Below are 21,731 nucleotides of genomic sequence, written 5' to 3'. Positions count from 1 at the left end.
TCAGATAAGTTATCATACCTAGTAAATCCGCTCCTTCATCCACATCTCCAATTAGGCCTGAGCCAGCTGAAGACAGTTCTTCAAAGAGAGATTCTGTATTGCGATCAAAAGCTTTGTTCTCTATGCCTTTGGTGGGAGTGCTATGCAATAAAAACAACACAAACAAATCAACAAATGTTACAAAGACGTTGTCAACAGTGTAAAATGAATACAATAGGCAAGTAATTGCCTATTAAATTTATATTTAATACAAAACATAATTTCAAAAGATTTCTGAAAGGTTTCCTAAGAAATTCTCATCAAATTCCACAGATACAATGACTGAAGAGGGGTACCTGGGTGGCTCAGTCGGTTGAGCGTCTGACTTTAATTTCAGCTCGGGATCTCAAAGTCGTGGGATCAAGCCCCACGCTGGGCTCTGTGCTGATAGCATGGAGCCTGCTTGGGATTCTCCCTCTCCCTCTGTTCGCCACCCCCCCCCCCCCCCCGCCACAACAGCATTCTCTCTCTCTCAAAATAAATAAATAAACATTTATAACAAAACAAAACAAAACAAAACAACTGTGGAAGAAAATACAGGATGAAAATACAGAATGACAGCCAACACAGCACTGTTCTGCGTGGCATCTGGCACTGTATAAGCGCCTTACCAAGAATGCCTTACTGAATCCTCGCACCTACTCTATAAAGGAGGTGCTATCATCCCAAGTTTATAGAAGAGGAAACTAAAGAGATTTAGGAACTTGCCAAGATTGTCCAGCAAATGAGAGAAAGAGGCAGGATTCAAACCTAGACAGTCAGGTTTCAGAATGCATGATGTTAACTCCCGTGTTATATGTTATCTGGGTATAACTTGGCATGGCTGTTTTATTTTTCTTTTAAGGGAAATTACAGAATCTTTAAAATTTATAATATAAATACCCACTGACCCCAAAAGCCAAAGTCTAAAAAAATCATAAAAAAACCCTGTCATAAGAAGGAAATTACAAATGTAAAAGGATGATCAGAGTAGCATTCCTATAGTAGCTAAAATTGAAATGACCTAACTGATCATTAACAGGACAGAGGTAAGTTATGGATATACATAAAAGTTAAAGACTTTTAACTTTATAGTTAAAAACATCAAAGTAGAGCTTTACAAACTAAAGAAGCCCATTATATAGAGGTGCTTTTTGTTTTTGTTTTTTTAAAGCAAGTTACAAAACAGTGTATATATAAGCCCTTTATTGCAGGAATATGGAAGGAAATGGGGAAATGTTTGTGTGTGCACTAACACTATCCTGCACAGGATTTCTAGTTAAACTTGCTGGACTAGACATAGTCATTTGTCACCCAATAGGACATAGAAAATAGATAAAGAAATTTCAGCAGACGAAATGTGAACAAAATTCTGTTAAAATAGAAAACAGGCCAGTAACAGAAACTGATATGACAGACCAGAAAAATCTGATAAGCCACTGGGGTTTAGGGAGGAATGAACACAGCACGTTGCCAGAACCTCTGAGAAGCCCAGGAATTGAAGGAACCAGCAACCTATAGACAGGTGCATGCAAGGGGGACCCTAAAACAGAAGGATAGGACGAAAGCACAAGAAACCCTATGACAGTGAGGTCCAATCCTCCGGAACAGTGACACCTCCCCCCCGCCCCCAGAGAACTCTTGCTTTTGGCTCAGGTCCTGATCTCAAGGTCATGAGATTGAGCCCCATGTCGGCATGGAGTCTGCTTAAGATTCTCTCTCCGTCTCTCTGCCCCCGCCCTGCTACTAACCTAAGCCTAAGCAAACAAAACAAAATCCCACTAGGGTTTTACTGAGTCCAGAAAAAATAAAGTTGTAAAAGAAAGTAAATGTAATCGGGGCGCCTGGGTGGCACAGTCGGTTAAGCGTCCGACTTCAGCCAGGTCACGATCTCGCGGTCCGTGAGTTCGAGCCCCGCGTCGGGCTCTGGGCTGATGGCTCAGAGCCTGGAGCCTGTTTCCCATTCTGTGTCTCCCTCTCTCTCTGCCCCTCCCCCGTTCATGCTCTGTCTCTCTCTGTCCCGAAAATAAATAAACGTTGAAAAAAAATTTAAAAAAAAAAAAAAAAAAGAAAGTAAATGTAATCAATATATTCTGTGGCTAAGCCGTGATCAGTATTTATATAGTCATGATGATTTAAATAATGAATGTTAATTTAACAAACACAGAGACAGAATTATATTGGGAGGATGAAAGGAAGGATGGTGATTTAAGGAGCTATCCTTGTCATCTTTCACTGTAAAGCCAACAGCTAGTATCAGCGTTTTTAAAATCTGGTTCCTTGGGGCACCTGGGTGGCTCAGTCAGTTAAGCATCCGACTTCAGCTCACGTCATGAACTCACTGTTCATGGGTTCAAGCCCCATTTCGGGCTCTGTGCTGACAGCTCAGAGCCTGGAGCTTGCTTCAGATTCTGTGTCTCCCTCTCTCTCTGTTCCTCCCCTGCTCTCACTCTCTGTCTCTGTCTCTCTCTGTCAATAAATAAATAAATAAATAAAGATTTAAAAAAAATTTTTAATCACAAAAATAAAATAAAATCAGGTTCCTCATTTGATCCACAGAACACAGAAAGTGATTTGAGTGACTGTTGTCTCCATTCTAGATGCACAGGAGTGTAGCTAATTCATTAGCACAAGGGATGCCCTGGGGCATTAGGACTTAATTTTCTCACAGAATCTCAGCTGAGAAACAGAAGGAGCAAGGAAGAGAACCATAAGGATGTGATTCCGATACCTGAAGAAAAATGGCAAAAGAGAACTAAGACGTGGCTGCCACCACACCACAGCCTCAGCTGTGCCGAAGCCTAAGTTCTCCATGGACAACCTGTGAAAGCCGCTCTAGTGAGGTCAATTGGGGCTCAACATGCTGGGGGAGAGTTGAGCTCAACATTGAACTGCCCCACAAGAAGGTTGGTATCAATTCCGAGCACAGCATGGACACTCGCTGGAGACCCTGGGAAAACAGGCAAAGCTGTTTCCCACCTCGGCCCCAAGTAGCAAGGGCCTGGATCCCTGCTCCCAGGACCGACCAAAGGGGGCATGACGCTGATCCCTCTCCTGCCTTCTAGACAGACCTGGGGCCTGGCAGTCCTGCCCAGCAAGGGGAGTTCCTACAGAGAGGCTTCCTCGTCCTGTTCGTTTCCCCAGAAAAGTTGAGCCACTTTTGTTGGGGCAGGGGGTGGGGGGTGGGGGGAGAGAAAAAGATAATGAAGAAGAGAGAGACACTGCCTACTGCGAATGGGAATGAGGGGTGGGCAGGGGCAAGGGACTACTACTGCCCTTCAAATTTTGTATTATTACCACTTGACCTTAATACTGCACACATGTATGAGTCTAATAAAAATAATATTTTTAACTTTTACAGAGGTTCAGAATGACAAAAGCACACAAGTGCTTATAAGCAGCAGCATCTCCTAGGCTTAGGAGAGGACAAATAAAAAGCAAATTTCGCTTTTTACACTCTGCATTGTTTACACCTTTAAATAAACAGTAAGGAAAAGATGTTTTTGGGAATGCAAGCTGGTGCAGCCACTCTGGAAAACAGTATGGAGGTGCCTCAAAAAAACTAAAAATAGAACTACCCTACGACTCAGCAATTGCACTACTAGGCATCTATCCAAGGGATACAGGTGTGCTGTTTCGAAGGGACACATGCACCCCCATGTTTGTAGCAGCACTATCAACAATAGCCAAAGTATGGAAAGAGCCCAAATGTCCATCGATGGATGAATGGATAAAGAAGATGTGGTATATACATACAATGGAGTATTACTCGGCAATCAAAAAGAATGAAATCTTGCCATTTGCAACTATGTGGATGGAACTGGAGGGTATTATGCTGAGTGAAATTAGTCAGTCAGAGAAAGACAAAAATCGTATGACTTCACTCATATAAGGACTTTAAGAGAAAAAACAGATGAACATAAGGGAAGGGAAACAAAAATAATATAAAAACAGGGAGGGGGACAAAACAGAAGAGACTCATAAATATGGAGAACAAACTGAGGGTTATTATAGGGGTTGTGGGAGGGGGGATGGGCTAAATGGATAAGGGACACTAAGGAACCTACTCCTGAAATCATTGTTGCACTATATGCTAATTTGGATGTAAATTTTAAAAAATAAAAAATTAAATTAAAAAAAGAAAAGAAAAGATGTTTTCACAGGACACAGCCTTTGAAATCAGAGAGTCTTAGATTGAATGCCAGCTCCACTTGCTAACTTGGTAATCTTGGGCAAGTTACTATACAATTCTGAGCTTCCTTGACTGTTAAATGGGGATAAAGATATTTACTTCATAAGGTTGCAATTAAAACTATATTAAATGAGGAGCACCTGGGTGGCTCAGTTGGTTGAGCATCCAACTTTGGCTTAGTCATGATCTCACGGCTTGTGAGTTTGAGCCCCGCATCAGGCATTGTGCTGAACAGAGCAGAGCCTGCTTGGGATTCTTGCTCTCTCTCAAAATAAATAAACTATATATATATATATATATAATATATTATATAAATATATATATATTTATATATGTTTATATATATAAATACATATATATATAAAATATTAAATGAGGATAATGACAATACCACCTAACATTTTATTAAAGTAGGCCCTTTGCCAATGATTTAACATACATTTACTTCTCACAATCATCTTAAGTATTATCAGAATTCTTTCCTTTTTTTTTTTTAATTTTTTAATGTTTATTTACTTTTGAGAGAAAGAGACAGAGGCGTGAGTTGGCGAGGGGCAGAGAGAGGGAGACATAGAATTTGAAGCAGGCTCCAGGCTCTGAGCTGTCAGCACAGAGCCCGACACAGGGCTCGAGTTCACGGACGACTGGAATTCATGGACTGCTAGATCATGACCTGAGCTGAAGTCAGACACTTAACCAATTGAGCCACCCAGGCACCCCAGAATTCTCTTTTATGGATGAAAAAATATATCTCAGATTCAAATCCAAGGCAGTATTTGAACCCACATAGTCTTACTCTAGGTTCATGCTTTTGATCATGACTGCAGTGATCAATCAATGGTAATTTTACAGTCATTATTATTAAAGGATAAATGTTATGGATGATCAATCAATGGTAATTTTACAGTCATTATTATTAAAGGATAAATGTTATGGATGAAATTAGGAGAAGGGAAGTAGCTCCTGTGTGACATTCTTGAACATCCATATGCTTTAGACGACCTTGATTAAGATTTAGATGACACATAACAGTTCTCTTGCCACCACTAAACAGCCTCCCCATGTAAAATGAGACTGATTTCTTCCAATAATGATAGCATTACAGTTTAGGGGGTGGGGGGAGTCGTTTTTGTTTTTGAGTAGGCTCCAACGCCCAGCACGGGGCTTGAACTCACGACCCTGAGATCAAGAGCCATATGCTCCACCAATTGAGCCAGCCAGGCACCCTGAAATCATTTTTTAAGGGGGTACATAATCTTTTTCCTGATCTGGGGGAAGGAACAAAGTTTGCTCAAATTGTTACTTCCCCTACTCCTGTTTCTGTTTCCTCAAATTCCAGAAAGTATTGGTTACACCTTGGCTGTCTTTTTCCCCTGTCCTTCCATATGTTTCTAACCCCTGATGCTGCAATGGCAACATTTCACAAAATATTTAAACCATTTCAAAAGTGGAAACTGGAATATAATACCAACATTTCTTCAGCAAAACATTTGAATGCATTTTTTCTGCCCAGAGACCAGAGAACAACAGTATGCTTCTGGGAGAGGGGAAAAGGAAGGATAAGATGTCTTAATTTAACATTTACAGTACCTTGAGCCTTTATATCCACTGAGATCTTTGTCCATATCCAACTCAGGAGTGGATTCAATGATTGCTTGAACTTCTGACTTCTCTTCATTTTCAGCAGAACCTTAGGAAAAGGACAAGATGACATAAATAATGCATATATCACATACTGCCCCTAATATAAAAATCCTGTTGCTTTAATGGTTGTAAATTCATCATTTCAACATAAAAAAATTTTAAGGAGTGGGTTCTAGGAAACATGGGGTTAGACAACATGTCATATATTCAATTAACAGTCAATATCAGAAACTGGTTTGTTTTGGGTTTCTTGGGACACAGTCCATTGCATCCCAGGCCAGAACGCCTTGTTTTTGTTTTTTACTAACTAAGGAGTGAAACACAGAGAAATTAAAGATGAAGACTTATGATCTAAGGCCAGGGGCAGAAAAAGACTGTTCTCCTGCGTTTCAGGCTCCCCAAACCCAGCTGTCCAAAATTTTATTTGATCATCACCTCTTTTCAGCTTATTTACAATTGAAGATAATTTTATAACTCTAAAGCAGTAACACTCCTAAAATGTATCTTTTCATACCCACATGATCTTTGCCAGAAAGTAACTGAGGTAAGAACTGAGGTCACTTACCTGTTGATACATTTCTAGTTTCTTGAGCTACCTGTACTTCAATATGCTTGCTTATCTCTGACTTATTTGGTGTATCTGCAGCCTTCACAAATCCTTCATTATCTTCCTTTAAGGGAGTATCCGTAGGAATTACTGCCACATCTGACGCAGCTGTTGATGCTGGAGTGGTAGCTTTAGATCCTCCTTGGCTAACATCAGAAAGTTCATCCTACAAAATAAAAAGAATTATGGTAAAATCTTTAAATGATTCATTTACTTTAAACCGTTTTCTTAAATGGGTTAAGGAAAAGACTTACAGAGAGAAAATTCTATTAAAAAATCAGTAACAGTCACTGACTGAAGGGCACCCAGGTGGCTCAGTTGGTTAAGCATCCAACTTGGGCTCAGGTCATGATCTCACAGTTTGTGAGCTGGAGCCTTGTGTCGGCCTTTGTGCTGACAGCTCAGAGCCTGGAGCCTGCTTTGGATCCTGTGTCTCCCTCTTTCTTTGACCTCCCCTGCTCACCCCGTCTCTCTCTCTCAAAAATAAATAAACATTAAAGAAAAAAAAAAAAGACTTAGTGAAGTGCTTACACATACTAAGTATTTAAAGTGTTAGCAATTATTACAATGTATAACAATACACTCTGCACAACTCTGAGAGTTCTGAAACACATGGCCTAAGGCAAAAGTATAAATAAACGTAACTTAAAAAATTAAATTATGCTATGGTGGGGGATGATCTTTAGTGACTCTTATTTCTCCCTTTAAAATGCTATCCTTTTTAAAGAACGTTGTTAAAAACTAACAATATACCAATCAAAATTAAAGCATATTCTAAGCTTTGTATTACACCATCTGAGAGATTTAGGTTGGTTTTGGTGCTGAGAAGTCAGAGTATGCTCAAATTCAAATTTAAAACTCTACCCAAGTATAAGAAAGCATTTTTGTCATACGGTCAACTACTGGTGCTATGGTGGACAGAAATGACAATGAAAGCAATCACACTTGGAGAACTTTATCACCAAAACTCTTAGCTTTACAACATTAAAACATTTTCACCTTCATTATCATCTCCTAATATTAATTTGCTATCATGAATTTTGATGTAGTACAAATTTCACTACCAAGAGTGGCTGAACAAATATAAAACCAATTACCAGATGAGAACATAGATTTACATAAATTGTATTTGCTGTGGCAAATCAAGAGCTCTTTATCCAGAAGATGTGGTGTATATATACAATGGAATATTATTCAGCCATAAAAAAAATAATTAAATCTTGCCATTTGCGACATGGATGGAGCTAGAGAATATTATGCTAAGTGAAATAAGCCAGTCAAAGAAAGACAAATACCATATGATTTCAGTCATATGTAGAATTTAAGAAACAAATGAACAAAGTGGTGAGGGGGAAACAAACTGAAAACCAGACACTTCACTATCCTGAACAAAAACATGGGTCGCAGAGGGGAGGTGGGTGGAGGGATGGGTGAAATAGATGAAGGGGATCAATGAGTATACTCATCTTGATGGGCACTGAGGAGTATATGGAACTGTTGAGCCACTCTCTTATACACCTGAAACTACTATAACACTGTCAGTCTCAAATATAACACTGAAACTAAATATTTATAAATAACTGACATTATATGACTGAATATATATATTCATATATTTGTGTGTGTACATATATATACATATATATACATATGTGTGTGTGTGTATATACATATGTATACATATATATAAACTGAATAAATAACTGAAATTAAAGTTTAAAAAAAGTTCTTTATCCCTTCCACAGTGTCCTGCCCCCAACTCTTCATCCCTATCCCAGGCTCTGAGGGTTGTTGTTATTTTTTCCCCCTGATTTTTGTTTGTAAATGATGAGTGACGTAAAACATCACAGAATGTGAATGCCACTCCTGCATGAGTTACCCATTTAAGAGTCTGAGTATCGTGCCTCTATTGGTGGGCTTGAGCTCTAACACATGGTTAAAACCCAAGTGTTTGCCAATGACCTTCATCCCAGAAAATGCGTGCTATTCTCCACATTTATTTATTTTTGAAAGACAGAGAGACACAGAGCGTGAGTGGGGGAGGGGCGGGGGGTACGACACAGAATCCGAAGCAGACTCCAGGCTGAGCTGTCAGCACAGTTTGCGGGGCTCAAACCCACAAACCATGAGATCATGACCTGAGTTGAAGTCGGATGCTTAACCGACAGAGCCACCCAAGCGCCCCTACATATATATACTTCTAAAGAAAGAGTGTACATATGACATAATTTGTAACAGCAAAAAACTGCAAACAACTTAAATGCTTCAAAACAGATTAAGCAAATTACACCATATCCATATAAGAGACTAATATGCAGCAATTAAAAACTGTGTTGTAGAAGGGTACTTCCTGAAATGGAAAATTTTCAAAATATTTTGCAAATGAGACTGGGAATTGAAAGAATTCAGTGCAGGGGTGCCTGGGAGGCTCAGCCTGTTAACCATCTGATTCTCGATTTTGGCTCAGGTCACGATCTCACGGTTATACGATTGAGTCCCTCAGCAAGGAGACTGCTTGAGATCCTCTCTCTCCCTCTGTGTCCCTCCTCCACTCACGTGCACACATGTGCACACGCACACTCTCTCTCTCTTTCAAAAACCAAAACAGAACAAAAGAACAATTCAGTACAGTATGAGCAACTTAAAAAAACATGGCTAGAAAAAGCTCTGTTACAACAATGATTTTGATAGTGGTTGCGACTGGGTAGTTGGATAATAAGTGATTTTTGCTTTTCCTTTTGCCCTTGTTGGCATATATATATGTATACACACACACACATATATATACATACATATATGCATATACATGTAAGTAGAAAAAATTACAAAACTCAGAATATAAATCTATATATGTAGTCTCAAACTTCTAGCTATATAAAGTGGCTACAGATAATAGGTAAAAAAAACTTTTTATTGCTTTTAATATTTCTCGGTTTCTAAATTTTTTAATGGTAGGCATGCATTACTATCATAAAAAGGAAAAAAGTAAATTAAGTTTAAAATCAATTTGAATTGGGGTGCCTGGGTCGTTCAGTCGATTGAGCATCCGACTTCGGCTCAGGTCATGATCTCGCGGTCTGTGAGTTTGAGTCCTGTGTCAGGCTCTGTGCTCACAGCTCAGAGCCTGGAGCCTGCTTCAGCTTCTATGTCTCCCTCTCTCTCTGCTCCACCCACCCACCCCCCGCCTCATGCTCTGTCTCTTTCTGTCAAAAATAAAAAAAAAAAAACATTAAAAAAATTTTTTTAAAAATAAAATAAATTTGAATTAGTATAACTAGATGAAGTTATCTTTCACTTTGAAAGAAAGTTTTGAGAACACCATTCATACTACTAATGAATTGGGAGCTATCCATTCATTACTGCCTTGTAAGTTTAAGATAACTGCTTATCTGTCACCTGAAGTGCAACACTAAATAACCATATGCTGATAAAATTAGCTATAATGTGGAGAGCCTGGGTGGCTCAGTCTGTTAAAGGTCCAACTCTTGGTTTTGACTCTGGACATGATGCCACAGTTCATGAGATGGAGCTCTGGGTCAGCAAGAGTCGGACACTTAAACAAGTGAGCCACCCAGGCACCCCACGAAGAAAATGTTTTATATTTGTCATGGGCTATCCAAATAACATGAGGTTTTTTTATCTGTAACTTACTTCCCTTTTATACTTTTACCATATAAAAATATTTTACACTCATTAAAATAGCTCACTGTGTGGGCTGTACTTCTGGATCTCAGGGACACAGCATGAGAGCTGAGGAGGGAAAAGCTGTGAATTTCAGGGGACAGTTTTCAAAAGTGGCATTTCTTGTTGGTCCCCCAAGCAGTGGTGACATAAAGCTCCTGAGATTAGTAAAAGCACTGACAGGAAAAGTATCTGCTACAGTGTTTGCTTGGAGGCACCATATTCTTTTAAACAAAAAAAAATTTTTAATGTTTATTTTTGAGACAGAGGAAGACAGAGCACAAGTGGGGGTTGGGGCAGAGAGAGAGGGAGACACAGAATCTGAAACAGGCTCCAGGCTCTAAGCTGTCAGCACAGAGCCCAATGCGGGGCTTGAACCCACGAACTGTGAGATCATGACCTGACCCGAAGTCGGACGCTTAACCGACTGAGCCACCCAGGTGCCCTGGAGGCACAATATTCTTACACTGCACCTACTACAAAAGAAATTATGAAACTCTGTCACTAACAATGCCTCCAACTAAGATACAGTGAAGAAAGACAAGCCTAAATATTAACCTGTTAAAAGATAAAACACATCACTTTTGGTCAACAGTAGGTTCATAAAATAGCATATGCAAAATGAGAAAATTCTTATTAGAACCTAATGGAAACTGGGAGCATTTATATAAATTATTCAATATAAAGTTACAGGGGAGTTGCATGCTATTATTTGACATTCAGTCTGTGACTTGTGGAGACCTCCAATTCCTATTTTATACCAGTCATTTGCCAAGTTGTACTGTTTTAGCTAATGGTCTTTTCTTTTTTTAAGTGTTTATTTGAATTCCAGTGAGTTAATATACAGTGTAATATTAGTTTCAGGTGTAGAATATAGTGATTCAACACTTCCATACATCACCGAGTGCTCATCACAACAAGTGTACCCCTTAATCCCCATCACCTATTTAACCTACCCACCTCCCTTCTGGGAACCATCAAGTTTGTTCTTTTTTTCCCCCTTTGCTCATTTGTTTTGTTTTCTAAATTCCACATATGAGTGAAATCATATGGTATTTGTCTTTCTCTGACTGACTTGTTTTGTTTAGAATTATACTCTCTAGCTCCATCCATGTCTTTGCAAATGGCAAGATTCGTTCTTTTTTATGGATGAGTACTATTCCATTGTGTGTGTGTGTGTGTGTGTGTGTGTGTGTGTGTGCATATATATACCACATCTTTATCCATTCATCAGTCGATGGACACTTAGGCTGCTTCTATAGTTTGGCAATTATAGATAATGCTGCTATAAACACTGGGGTGCATGTTACCCTTTGAATTAGTATTTTTGTATTCTTTGGGTAGATACCAAGTAGTGCAAATTGCTGGATCATCGGGTAGTTCTATTTTTAAATGTTTGAGGAACCCCCATACTGTTTTCCAGAATGCCTGAACCAGTCTGCACTCCCACCAACAATGCAAGAGGGTTCCCCTTTCTCTGCACCCCTGCCAACACCCGTTGTTTAGCTAAGTCTCGATTACAATTGCCTCTTTATGTGAAGACCACTGCCCTATCAATTCCAATTACCTGGTGTCCTTAACACATCCTCTTCAAACATGTGGCACTGGGTGCCTTACATGGTTGTCAAATCTCTATCAAATGTACTAATTTGTAACCCATTTCCCCCCTCCAGTTTTTACGGGATTCTCACATTGTAGGCTGAGCATGTCACTGGAGAATGTCCACAAAAAGAAGGATGCTGATTTGGGATTCCAGTGCTATGCCTATAGGGGAACGGCGCTCCGATGCATATTAAATTGTGTTTTAATAGAATAGGTGTCCTTCAAAGATGTTATGTGAACAGGCAAAAAGCACAAAAAGATGCTCAACATTACTAATCATCAGAGAAATACATATCAAAACTACAATATTACCTCACGCTCATTAGGATGGCTATCAAAACAAACAGAAAATAACAAGAGTTGGTGAGATGTGGAGAAATTAGAACCCTTGTACACAGTTTGTGGGATTATACAACGGTACACCTGCCCTGGAAACAGTGTGGTATTTCCTCAGAAAATTAAAAACAGAACTGCCACATGATCAATCCAGTAATACCCCTTCCAGATATACATCCAAAAGAATTGAAAGCAGAATCATGAAGAGATACTTGCTCACCCATGTTCATAGCAGCATTATTCAAAATAGCCAAGAGGTTGAAGATCCAAATGTCCATCAAGAGATGAATGGACACATCAAATGCGGTCTATATATACAATGGAGTATTTATTATTCAGCCTTAAAAAGAAAGGAAATCCTGAAACATACTACAACGGAGATGAATCTTGAGGACATTATGCTAAGTGAAATAAGCCAGTCACAAAAGACAAATACCACATGATTCCACATAGATGAGTACCTAAAGTAGTCCAACTCATAGAAGAGAAAGTAGAATGGTGGTTACTGGAGCTGGGAGGAGGGGGAATGAGCAACTTGTTTAATAGGTATAGAGTTTCATATTTGCAAGACGAAAAACCTCTGGAGATCTGTCTCGCAACCATGTGAATATTCTTAACATGGCTGAACTGTGTGCTTTAAAAAATGAGTAAGATGGCAAATTGTGTTGTTGTTTTTTTTAATTTTTATTTTATTTTTGAGAGACAGAGAGATACAGACTATGAGAGAGGGAGACACAGAATCTGAAGCAGGCTCCAGGCTCTGAGCTGTCAGCGCAGAGCCTGATGCGGGACTTGAACTCACAACTGTGAGATCATGACCTGAGCTGAAGTCAGACGCTTAACCCAGGCACCCCGAGTAAGATGGTAAATTGTATACTGTATGTATTTTACTACACACAAAAGAAAACAGGTGTCATTACTTTTAGCTTCACTTGAGATACCATGGCAAAAGCTATCTGGTCTTTGTGCCCTTTTCTTACTGGTTTTAGAGATCAGGCTAAAAGTCTACAAGCCTTTAGAAAATATTTTCAGTTGTTCCATTCATCAAACGCCTCCCTCGTGTGCTCAGTCCTGTACAGAATACATAGGTCATGTGTTAGTCACCACTCCCCCATAAGTATTTATGTTCTGAGACACTGTAAGTTTACAATTACTGAAGATAAATTATTCCACGAAGGACAACTTGGAAATGTCCAGTGTTTTCCTAAGTAGCCTGCTTGACTTCATCTGAAATAAGCCAAATAAAAGTGCAAGCAACTCTGTTACATAAGTCTTTTTTTTGTTTGTTTGTTTATTTACTTAGAGAGAGAGAGAGAGAGAGACAGCACTAGCATGCGTGCGCCAGCCAGCAGGGGGGAGGGGCAGAGACAGAGGAGAGAGAGACTCCCAAGCAGGCTCCGTCCCACAAACCTCGAGATCACGACCTGAGCCAAAATCAAGAGTCAGATGCCCAACTGATCGAGCCACCCAGGCGCCCCCTAAGTCTGTCTTTTGGAGTCAAAGATTTTTAAGTCTAATGAAAGTAAAGACAAAATTACAAGAGGTAACCAGCTCCATGAATCCCCACTATAACACTTATCACCTTATATTTTAATTTTTATGTTTACATTTCTTTCTCCACAAGTAAAAGTGAAATGTCTAAAGCAGTGGTTCTTAAGCTCTTTTGATTTACAACTCTCTGTATGGCATAAGAGAAACACAAAATTCTGTGTGTACATTTATTTTCTGGAAAGTTTCGTAACTTTGATTCTTAAAGGAGTGTGTGACCCAAAGAAACACTGAGGACCTTAACTCTAGACACAGTTAGATGGACTAACTCTAGATGTTAATTATACTTTGGGTTTAAGAAAATTCTGATTACTAAAGGAGAGGTATGAATGTCCTGGCCCTGAGGATATTTCTGAACAAAGGGGGCGCTGTTTCACTGTCACTGAGAGATGAAGGGCTTCCATGGACCTGGGTGAGTAGTGGGTAGCAGAGAATCTTATTTGTTGTCCTATCCTATCCCCAGTGCCCAGCGTTATCAAGACTGACGTGAAGAAGGCTCACAACAGTTGTTTAGTCAATAAAGCCAAATGGTGCCCTGATTGAAGCTAAAGAAATCTGCTCAACTAGGGAGGCAGCCCACGGGAAAATGACACGCTGGGGCAGTCTCCAGGATACATACAAGTTATGTCCATTCTGTCCCGAGGAAGGCATCTGCAAATTTGTACAGGGGTATCTGTATGTTTCTTACCTAGGAAATGGATAGATGGAAATAGGCTGAATTTCCATAGGATTTACTTATATTTTCTCTCCTTTATTTTAAAATGCTGGCTTTAGGGGAGGAATAATTTATAGATTACAATAAAGCCCTAGCAACCACTGGAGAAGAAATATAATTTTCTCCTGTATTTCAGTGAAAAACATCAGTAGTCTTGAGAACAGCAGATGAGTAAATAACCAATAGTTAATCGCTTTTGTTTACTTTCTGTAAAGTGATCTGAAACACCATTCTCACATCCTGTTCTACAGCCTTCAGAGGTTCAGGACACTCCTGGGAAGAAGGAAATATTATGCAAGAGATAACAAGATCATGTATTTACTGGGTATATCTGGCTTGCTCTACCTCTCAGGATAATAAGATCTCTGTAACCTACTGTTGTTGTTGTTGTTGTTGTTGTTGTTGTTGTTGTTGTTGTTTGGGGCCTTTTTTTTTTAATGTTTATTTATTTTTGAGAGAGAGAGAGAGCAAGCGAGCAGGGGAGGGACAAAGAAAGAGGGGGACACAGGATCCACAGTGGATCCACAGCCAGCTCTGTGCTGAGAACCTGACGTGGGACTCGAACTCATGAACCACAAGAGCATGACCTGAGCCAAAGTTGGATGCTTAACCGAACGAGCCACCCAGGTGCTCCATAATCTACTCTGTTAAAATGAGGGTTTGGGGGCTTTGTTTTAATTTCATTTAAAAACACCTCCTTAAGCCTCTAGTTTAAAAGATAATCGTGGCTCAGAAATCAGCACTTGGATCATGTCTTACCTAACTCTTTACCAATAAATGGCACACCATTTAATCCTTTTGTCTTTTCACACAACTCTGAGACCTTCCTGAAATCTATTCTAATCATCTTGCATATTTAACATGCAAAACATTCCAGTACACTTGGAAATGTTTACTCCACCCTCCTCTCACCCCACTGCCATATCTGAAACTGTTAGATATCACTAATAATCGAAGGATGACCAAGATTGAAATCCTTTTTCACAAAAACAACTATTTGTTCATTTTCTTTGTTTCTATCTCTACATTTGCCCTCTATGAGACAAGTGTTTCTCTCAAACACAAAGCAACCATAAGCTTTAAATATTCTTGGTCTTGGGGCGCCTGGGTGGCGCAGTCGGTTAAGCGTCCGACTTCAGCCAGGTCACGATCTTGCGGTCCGTGAGTTTGAGCCCCGCGTCGGGCTCTGGGCTGATGGCTCAGAGCCTGGAGCCTGTTTCCGATTCTGTGTCTCCCTCTCTCTCTGCCCCTCCCCCGTTCATGCTCTGTCTCTCTCTGTCCCAAAATAAATAAAAAACGTTGAAAAAAAAAATTTAAAATAAATAAATAAATAAATAAATATTCTTGGTCTGGAAATTCATCAAAGTGTTTTTCAAAGCCTAAAATATGGCTGCTAGCTCTCTGTTAATTCTCTCAAAAAGCCATAGATTATCAAGGCATGATTCACTTTATAAAAAAACACACCGCCTTTCAATGTTTGTTATATGATCTTTGACTCTGGATCATCATCATCTTTAACCCTTCTCAACTGTTCAATTTATCAAAAGTTGGCAGGGGGGTGGGGTGGGGGTGGCTTTGGGTGGCTCTCTATCAAAATGGAAAAACTGTGAACACACATTTTTTAATAAAAAACAAACAGCAAACTACAGGAAAATACTTAGGAGTATATAGCCATTTATCTTACAAAGATATTATAAGTATGTATTATCTACGTGCATATATAAAAAAAAAGGTCTAAGGACAGATATACCAACGATTCACAATGACTACAGAAAAGTAGGGAATTTAGGCTTGGAGAAACTTTAGTCTAGATTCATCAATATTATTTAAAATTGGGAAATTGAGTTAATATTTAAAAATTATGAATCCCGTTTTATAAAATATTTGGACACAGAGAGCACCTTAATAATATTTCTAGTATCTGGTATAGTGGGTACTAAATAAATACTTTTTTTTTTAATTTTAATATTTATTTATTTTTGAGAGAGAGAGACAGAGACAGAGACAGAGACAGAAACTGAAGCAGGCTCCAGGCTCTGAGCTCTGCCAGCACAGAGCCTGACGTGGGGCTCAAATCCACGAACCGTGAGATCATGACCTGAGCCGAGTTCGCACACTTAACCAACTGAGCCACCCAGGCACCCAATAAATACTTTTTAACACAAAAAGCAAAGTACTGGGTTTTCAACATGAAATTATTAGTTATTTTTCTTATTCTAAAAGCTTGTCTAAACATTAAATATCAATAAGAATATAATAAATACTTATGTGCCAATTACTTCAAAAGAAGCCATCTTTGATGCAAGCTTTAAAAAACCATAATTTTCAAATGGTATTATTTATATTTTTACCAATTTTCATTCTCAACATACATTAGCACCTTGGTCAACACACTACCTGGTAAATATGTCAAAAAGAAAAAAAATCTCACTTCAAACACCCACTAAGAAGGAACTGATTTCCATTTTCCCTTCTCAAGCAAGATTTTATTTATTTATTTTTTTACATCTATTCATTGTTGAGAGACAGAGTGAGATAGAGCACATGCTGGCAAAGGACAGAGAAAGAAGGAGACACAGAATCCGAAGCAGGCTCCAGGCCTGATGCGGGGCTAGAACCCACGAACCGTGAGATGATGACCTAAGCCGAAGTCAGTCACTTAACCAACTGAGCCACCCAGGCGCCCCTCTCCAAGCAAGATTTTAAAGGGGGAGAACGTATATACCTTACAATTTTGTCAGTTGTACCTCAGTAAAGACGAAGGAATGGATGAACATACATACATACATACATACATACATACATACAAACAAACAAATAAATAAATAAATAAATAGGGAGAAAGTACTGAAGATTAAAAGCAGTAAATTTTCCATCTTTTATTCTCTTCGAACCCCAACCATCAGCTGTGGCTGGTTCCTGAACTTATCATATAAGGATATATGTGAGGAAAAAAGCTTATATACAATAAATGAAGTTACAGAAGAAATTCCTTATCCTTTGTCACAAGCAAAATCATGAAATATTACAACATATAATCCATTTTTCTTAAAATTGTACTTTATTTTACCCTATTCTAAACACTAATACAAAAATCCAAAAGGAGGTAATATATAGTGTAAACAAATGGGAAAACACAACATAAGCATCAAAGAAATGCTACAGGCAATCACGTTTCAATCAACAAGCACATTCAATCCCTGAGCAGCAGTGAACTGTAGTGAGGGGACACAGAAAAATAAAAGAGTGGGGGGCATCTGCTGGTGCCAGAAAGGAAGTGAAAGATACATAAGTCAGCCTGGAAAAAGCTCCCCAATTCCAAAGCTGTAACAATTTGAGCAACAAAATAAATGATAGCACTAGATAACCCACAGAATAAAATAAATATCCGTGAGTTCAAACAAGGAAGGAAGGAAAGAAGGAAGGAAGGAAGGAAGGAAGGCAGGCAGGCAGGCAGGCAGAAGGGAGGAAGGGGCTCACCCTCACAGAAGAATTAAAGTTAATGTAGAATGGATGAAGAAAACAGAAAATAAGCATTGGATCACTACAGTAATGACTGTAAGATCCAGTGACGGATACTAAAATAAGTAGCTGAAAGTTTGAAGAGAAACGGGATATTTGCACAGTCTCCGAGGAGATCCCCCAAGACACTTATGAACTATAAAGGGAAAAACAGCAACGACGGTGGAGAAAGCCAACACACAGCAGCTACACCAAGCAATCTAAGTTAGTAGTCACCACTAAGGCACACTGCTTCTGCGGCATTCTTGTCAAAACATATAACCTCAATCTAATCACGAAAAAAATCACCAGAGAAGCTCAAACGGTGGGACATTTTACAATATAATTAACCAATACTCTTCACGCCTCAAGGTCAAGACTGAGGAACTGTCACATGTTGGAAGAGACTGGGGACACTTAACTCAGTGCAAGGTGGGATGCTGGACTGGATCCTGAACCAGAAGACAGTAGTGGAAAAACTGGCAAAATCCTAATATAAGTCTACAGTTTAGCTAATGATATTGTACCCATGTCAACTGTCTGTTTTAATAATTGTATATACTATGGTTAGTTAACACTTGATGATGGGTGATGGGTAACCAGGAATTCTGTGCTGCTTTAGCAATTTTTCTGAAAGTCTAAAATATTTCAAAATGAGAAGCTAAAAAAAAACTGAGCCCTTTAACTGTTTAGATATTTTTAACTACACACATTTTATAGTAGGAATCTTTAATCACAAAAGATTACAGGATAAGGTTCAACTACTATACAAATTCAAGTTTGGAAAAAGTGAAGAAATAGGAACTAAATGGTCAACCACAAATGGAGGAGGATGGAAGATTCTTCTGCACAAGAATGCTGGCTCTGTTACCATTTCCTGTTCTGTATGCTAAGCACATCCCCTGAAGAATGCAGCCACACACTGACCACTGGCTGGCTTCACATACCAAACCCTGCTAACAAGAGCTTTTCACAGCAGTCCAAAAGTATTTCAAGTCATATGGTTTTAAAAGAACTCTTAAACTTTTGACAAGTAGGTCCCCCTCCAATTGCTTTTTATTTTAAATTGTTTTTCTCAATTCTAAACGTCATATTCCACTAACAATCACCAACCTGGGATACTCTTTGAAGAAAAAGATATTTGGTGGGGGGGAGTATATGCTAGAAAACAGCATGAAAACATTATGTACAGTACAGGATTCTTTAAATACCTCATTCTCTCTCTTTCCATAGCTGTGCGTAAGGAAGGGATGTCTGAACTCGAAATGTGTCCAACAGTAAAGAACTCGTACAATACATCACCAGTGAGAGGACAAAGGGCTCTTGGCAGGCAGTTTGGCAATGTCTATCAAAATTTTAAATGTATGTTTTGATCCAGCAATCCCACTTACAGGAATCATAAATACAAGCATAAAATTATGTGTAAGGTTATTCACTACAGCATTGTTTATAATAGCAAAGGACTAGGAAAAACTGGGGTGTCCCATCAAAGTAGATTTTAATTATAGCCAGGATATGTGAACGCTTCGCCTCCGCCCTTCCTCCAGGATTCTGATAAATCAATGATCTTCCTTCACTCCTTTGTTTTCAATTTCTTTTTCTACTGGACCCTTCTAAGTACACAAGCAACAAGGTCCCTCCCATACTAAGAGTACCTTCCCTCCCACCCCCTCCACTGCTCAGGCAACTCATGTTGTCCTTTTCCCTCTTCCCATTACAACTACCTGTTTTGAGTCCTTGACACTTTCTTGTTCCTCTTTTCTTGACTTCAACATTCACTCCTGTTACTGGCTCTGCAACTCAAACTGCTCAAACCTACACCTACAAATTCGATCTTCATCCTACATGACGTCTCCACACCAGCTGAGCCTGCTAACGACTGCTTCCATTCTAAAGCCCTCTCATCCTTTGACTTCCAGGGCCACAATCTTTCGAGGTCTCTCTTTCTTGCCACTTCCAGCCAGTGTCCTTCTCTCCACATACATCTTCTGAGTCTCCAGTCCAGATTTCCCCCATCCCCACTCTATGTGGATGCTGCCTTCCTCACCTGCTCAGGCTCTCACACCCTATGCCTAGGGTGTCTTTCTTGGGGAGGTCTTTGTCACCCTGTTTAAGATCTGACACCCAAAGCCAGACTGCCCCTTTGCATGGATGTCCTTCATGCTGCCAGGGCCCTGGCACCTCTCTCCACTAGGTTATTCCCTCATGATATACTCCCAAGCTTGTGTGGGTTACATACCTGCCCAACCCCCACCCCACTTCACCCTATGGTGCTTCATACTGCTCTGCCCTAACTACCAGCTTTAGCACTAAATTGTGCAGAAAGGACACAGGAAGGGCAGATGATGCAATACTACAAAATATAAATAATTACAGCTTTATAGTAAGTCTTGATATCTAGTAGGGCAGGTTAGTGTTTTTATTGTTCTTCTTCAGGACTGTCTTGGGTTATTCTTGGTCTTTTGTTCTCCAAGCCTTCTTTCTTTGCAGCTTGTTGGTGAATATAATTCAGTTGGATGAACAACCCTACCGTAACATTTTTTGCCCATTCCCAGACTTAGCACTTTAACAATACTTCATTTACTTACTTACCTATTTATTTAAGTTCATTTATTTTGAAAGAGAAAGAGAGCATGCATGAGCGCAGGGGGAGGTCAGAAAGAGAAGGAGACAGAGGGAATCTCAAGCAGGCTCTGTGCTATCAGCACAGAGTCCGACTCGGGGCTTGAATCCTTGAACTGTGAGATCATGACTTGAGCTGAAACCAAGAGCCCAACGCTGAACCAGCTAAGCCACCCAGGTGCCCCTATAATACATTTTTAGCAGAACAGCTTAGGTGATTCAACACAAGTTGCTTTTGACCTATTTCACTAGAAGCACTTCCAGTAAGAAATGTCTGTTAATGATGCAATATAAACTTCTGCCTTGAACTGATCTCTAAACTAGATCTGAGGGTCATGAACAGGGTGTCAGGTGAGGCTTTGCATAAACTGTGGCATTTTGATTGGCCTTCAAAGAAGGCTATTTCTACTGGGAGTAACCTAAGCAGGACAGAAATATATATGTGGGAAAATTATAAAAGAAAGCAACTGGATGCAGCAGTTCAGGAAAGGCTTGAGGGCCGGAGATTCAAATCTGAGAACAGACATGTGGAAGGCATTTACAGACATGGGGCTTGAGCTACCCAGATTATGTAGAGAGGAGGGCTGAGCTTTAAGCTCTGGGGAACTCCAACACTTAGAGATCCAGGAGCCACCAGGGGAGGGGGTGTTCTGGAAGCAAAGGGAAGAAAGCATTTCAAGAAGTTCAAAGTATTTGAGTATGTCAATGCTGCTACAAGGTAGGGTGGGAATGAGAATTTCCCCTTATATTTATAAAGATGGATGTTCTGGGTAACCCTTACAAAAGGGTTAAGTCAACACAGTAGTTAAAACAAAAAGTCTCAGAGAAGAGAAGTGAAAACCATTCCTCAAACATGCCAGTTTGTCCCTGCCTCAGAGCCTTTACAGATGCTATTTGGTCATCCTGAAACATGTATTCCTCTAGACTGTTCTGTACACCTGTACATCCCTCTTGTCAGGATGCAAATCACCTCCTCCAAGAGGCCTTCCTAAGTAAACACCCTTCCCCACTAATTACTCTTTAGCCCCTTACACCTTGCTTTCTCAAAACAGTATATCACACACACAAGGCAGTAAATCACAATACTTGAAATCTGTTACTTCATTTATTTGTTAATCTCTCCTACAAGAATACAATACATGAAGGAATAACATGTACAAACACTTTTTAAGGGCAACGTAAACATTTTTCTGGATGCATCATTCCTGAAAGATCTTCTAGTACCTGAGGATACAACCTTATTGTTTTTGAGTTTATTTATTTAC

The 21,731-nt window shown here is 39.5% G+C and overlaps 1 protein-coding gene across 13 annotated transcripts in view; it reads right to left on the bottom strand.

Moving 5' to 3' along the window:
- SPAG9 (sperm associated antigen 9) overlaps positions 1–21,731 on the bottom strand; it is a 134,027-nt gene that overhangs the window by 41,499 nt on the left and 70,797 nt on the right. For all 13 annotated transcript variants that reach the window (XM_043584048.1, XM_043584050.1, XM_043584045.1 and 10 more), the window contains 3 exons: positions 6,420–6,627; positions 5,801–5,900; positions 19–140 (listed from right to left, as the gene is read on the bottom strand). In XM_043584048.1, the coding sequence (XP_043439983.1) occupies positions 19–140; positions 5,801–5,900; positions 6,420–6,627 (430 nt within the window). The remainder of the gene's footprint in view (positions 1–18; positions 141–5,800; positions 5,901–6,419; positions 6,628–21,731) is intronic.

This window comes from Prionailurus bengalensis, chromosome E1, assembly GCF_016509475.1.
Source record: "Prionailurus bengalensis isolate Pbe53 chromosome E1, Fcat_Pben_1.1_paternal_pri, whole genome shotgun sequence".
Classification (NCBI taxonomy): Eukaryota; Metazoa; Chordata; class Mammalia; order Carnivora; family Felidae; genus Prionailurus; species Prionailurus bengalensis.
Note: the sequence above shows the minus strand (reverse complement) of the source record. Positions and strands in the feature narration are given on the sequence as shown.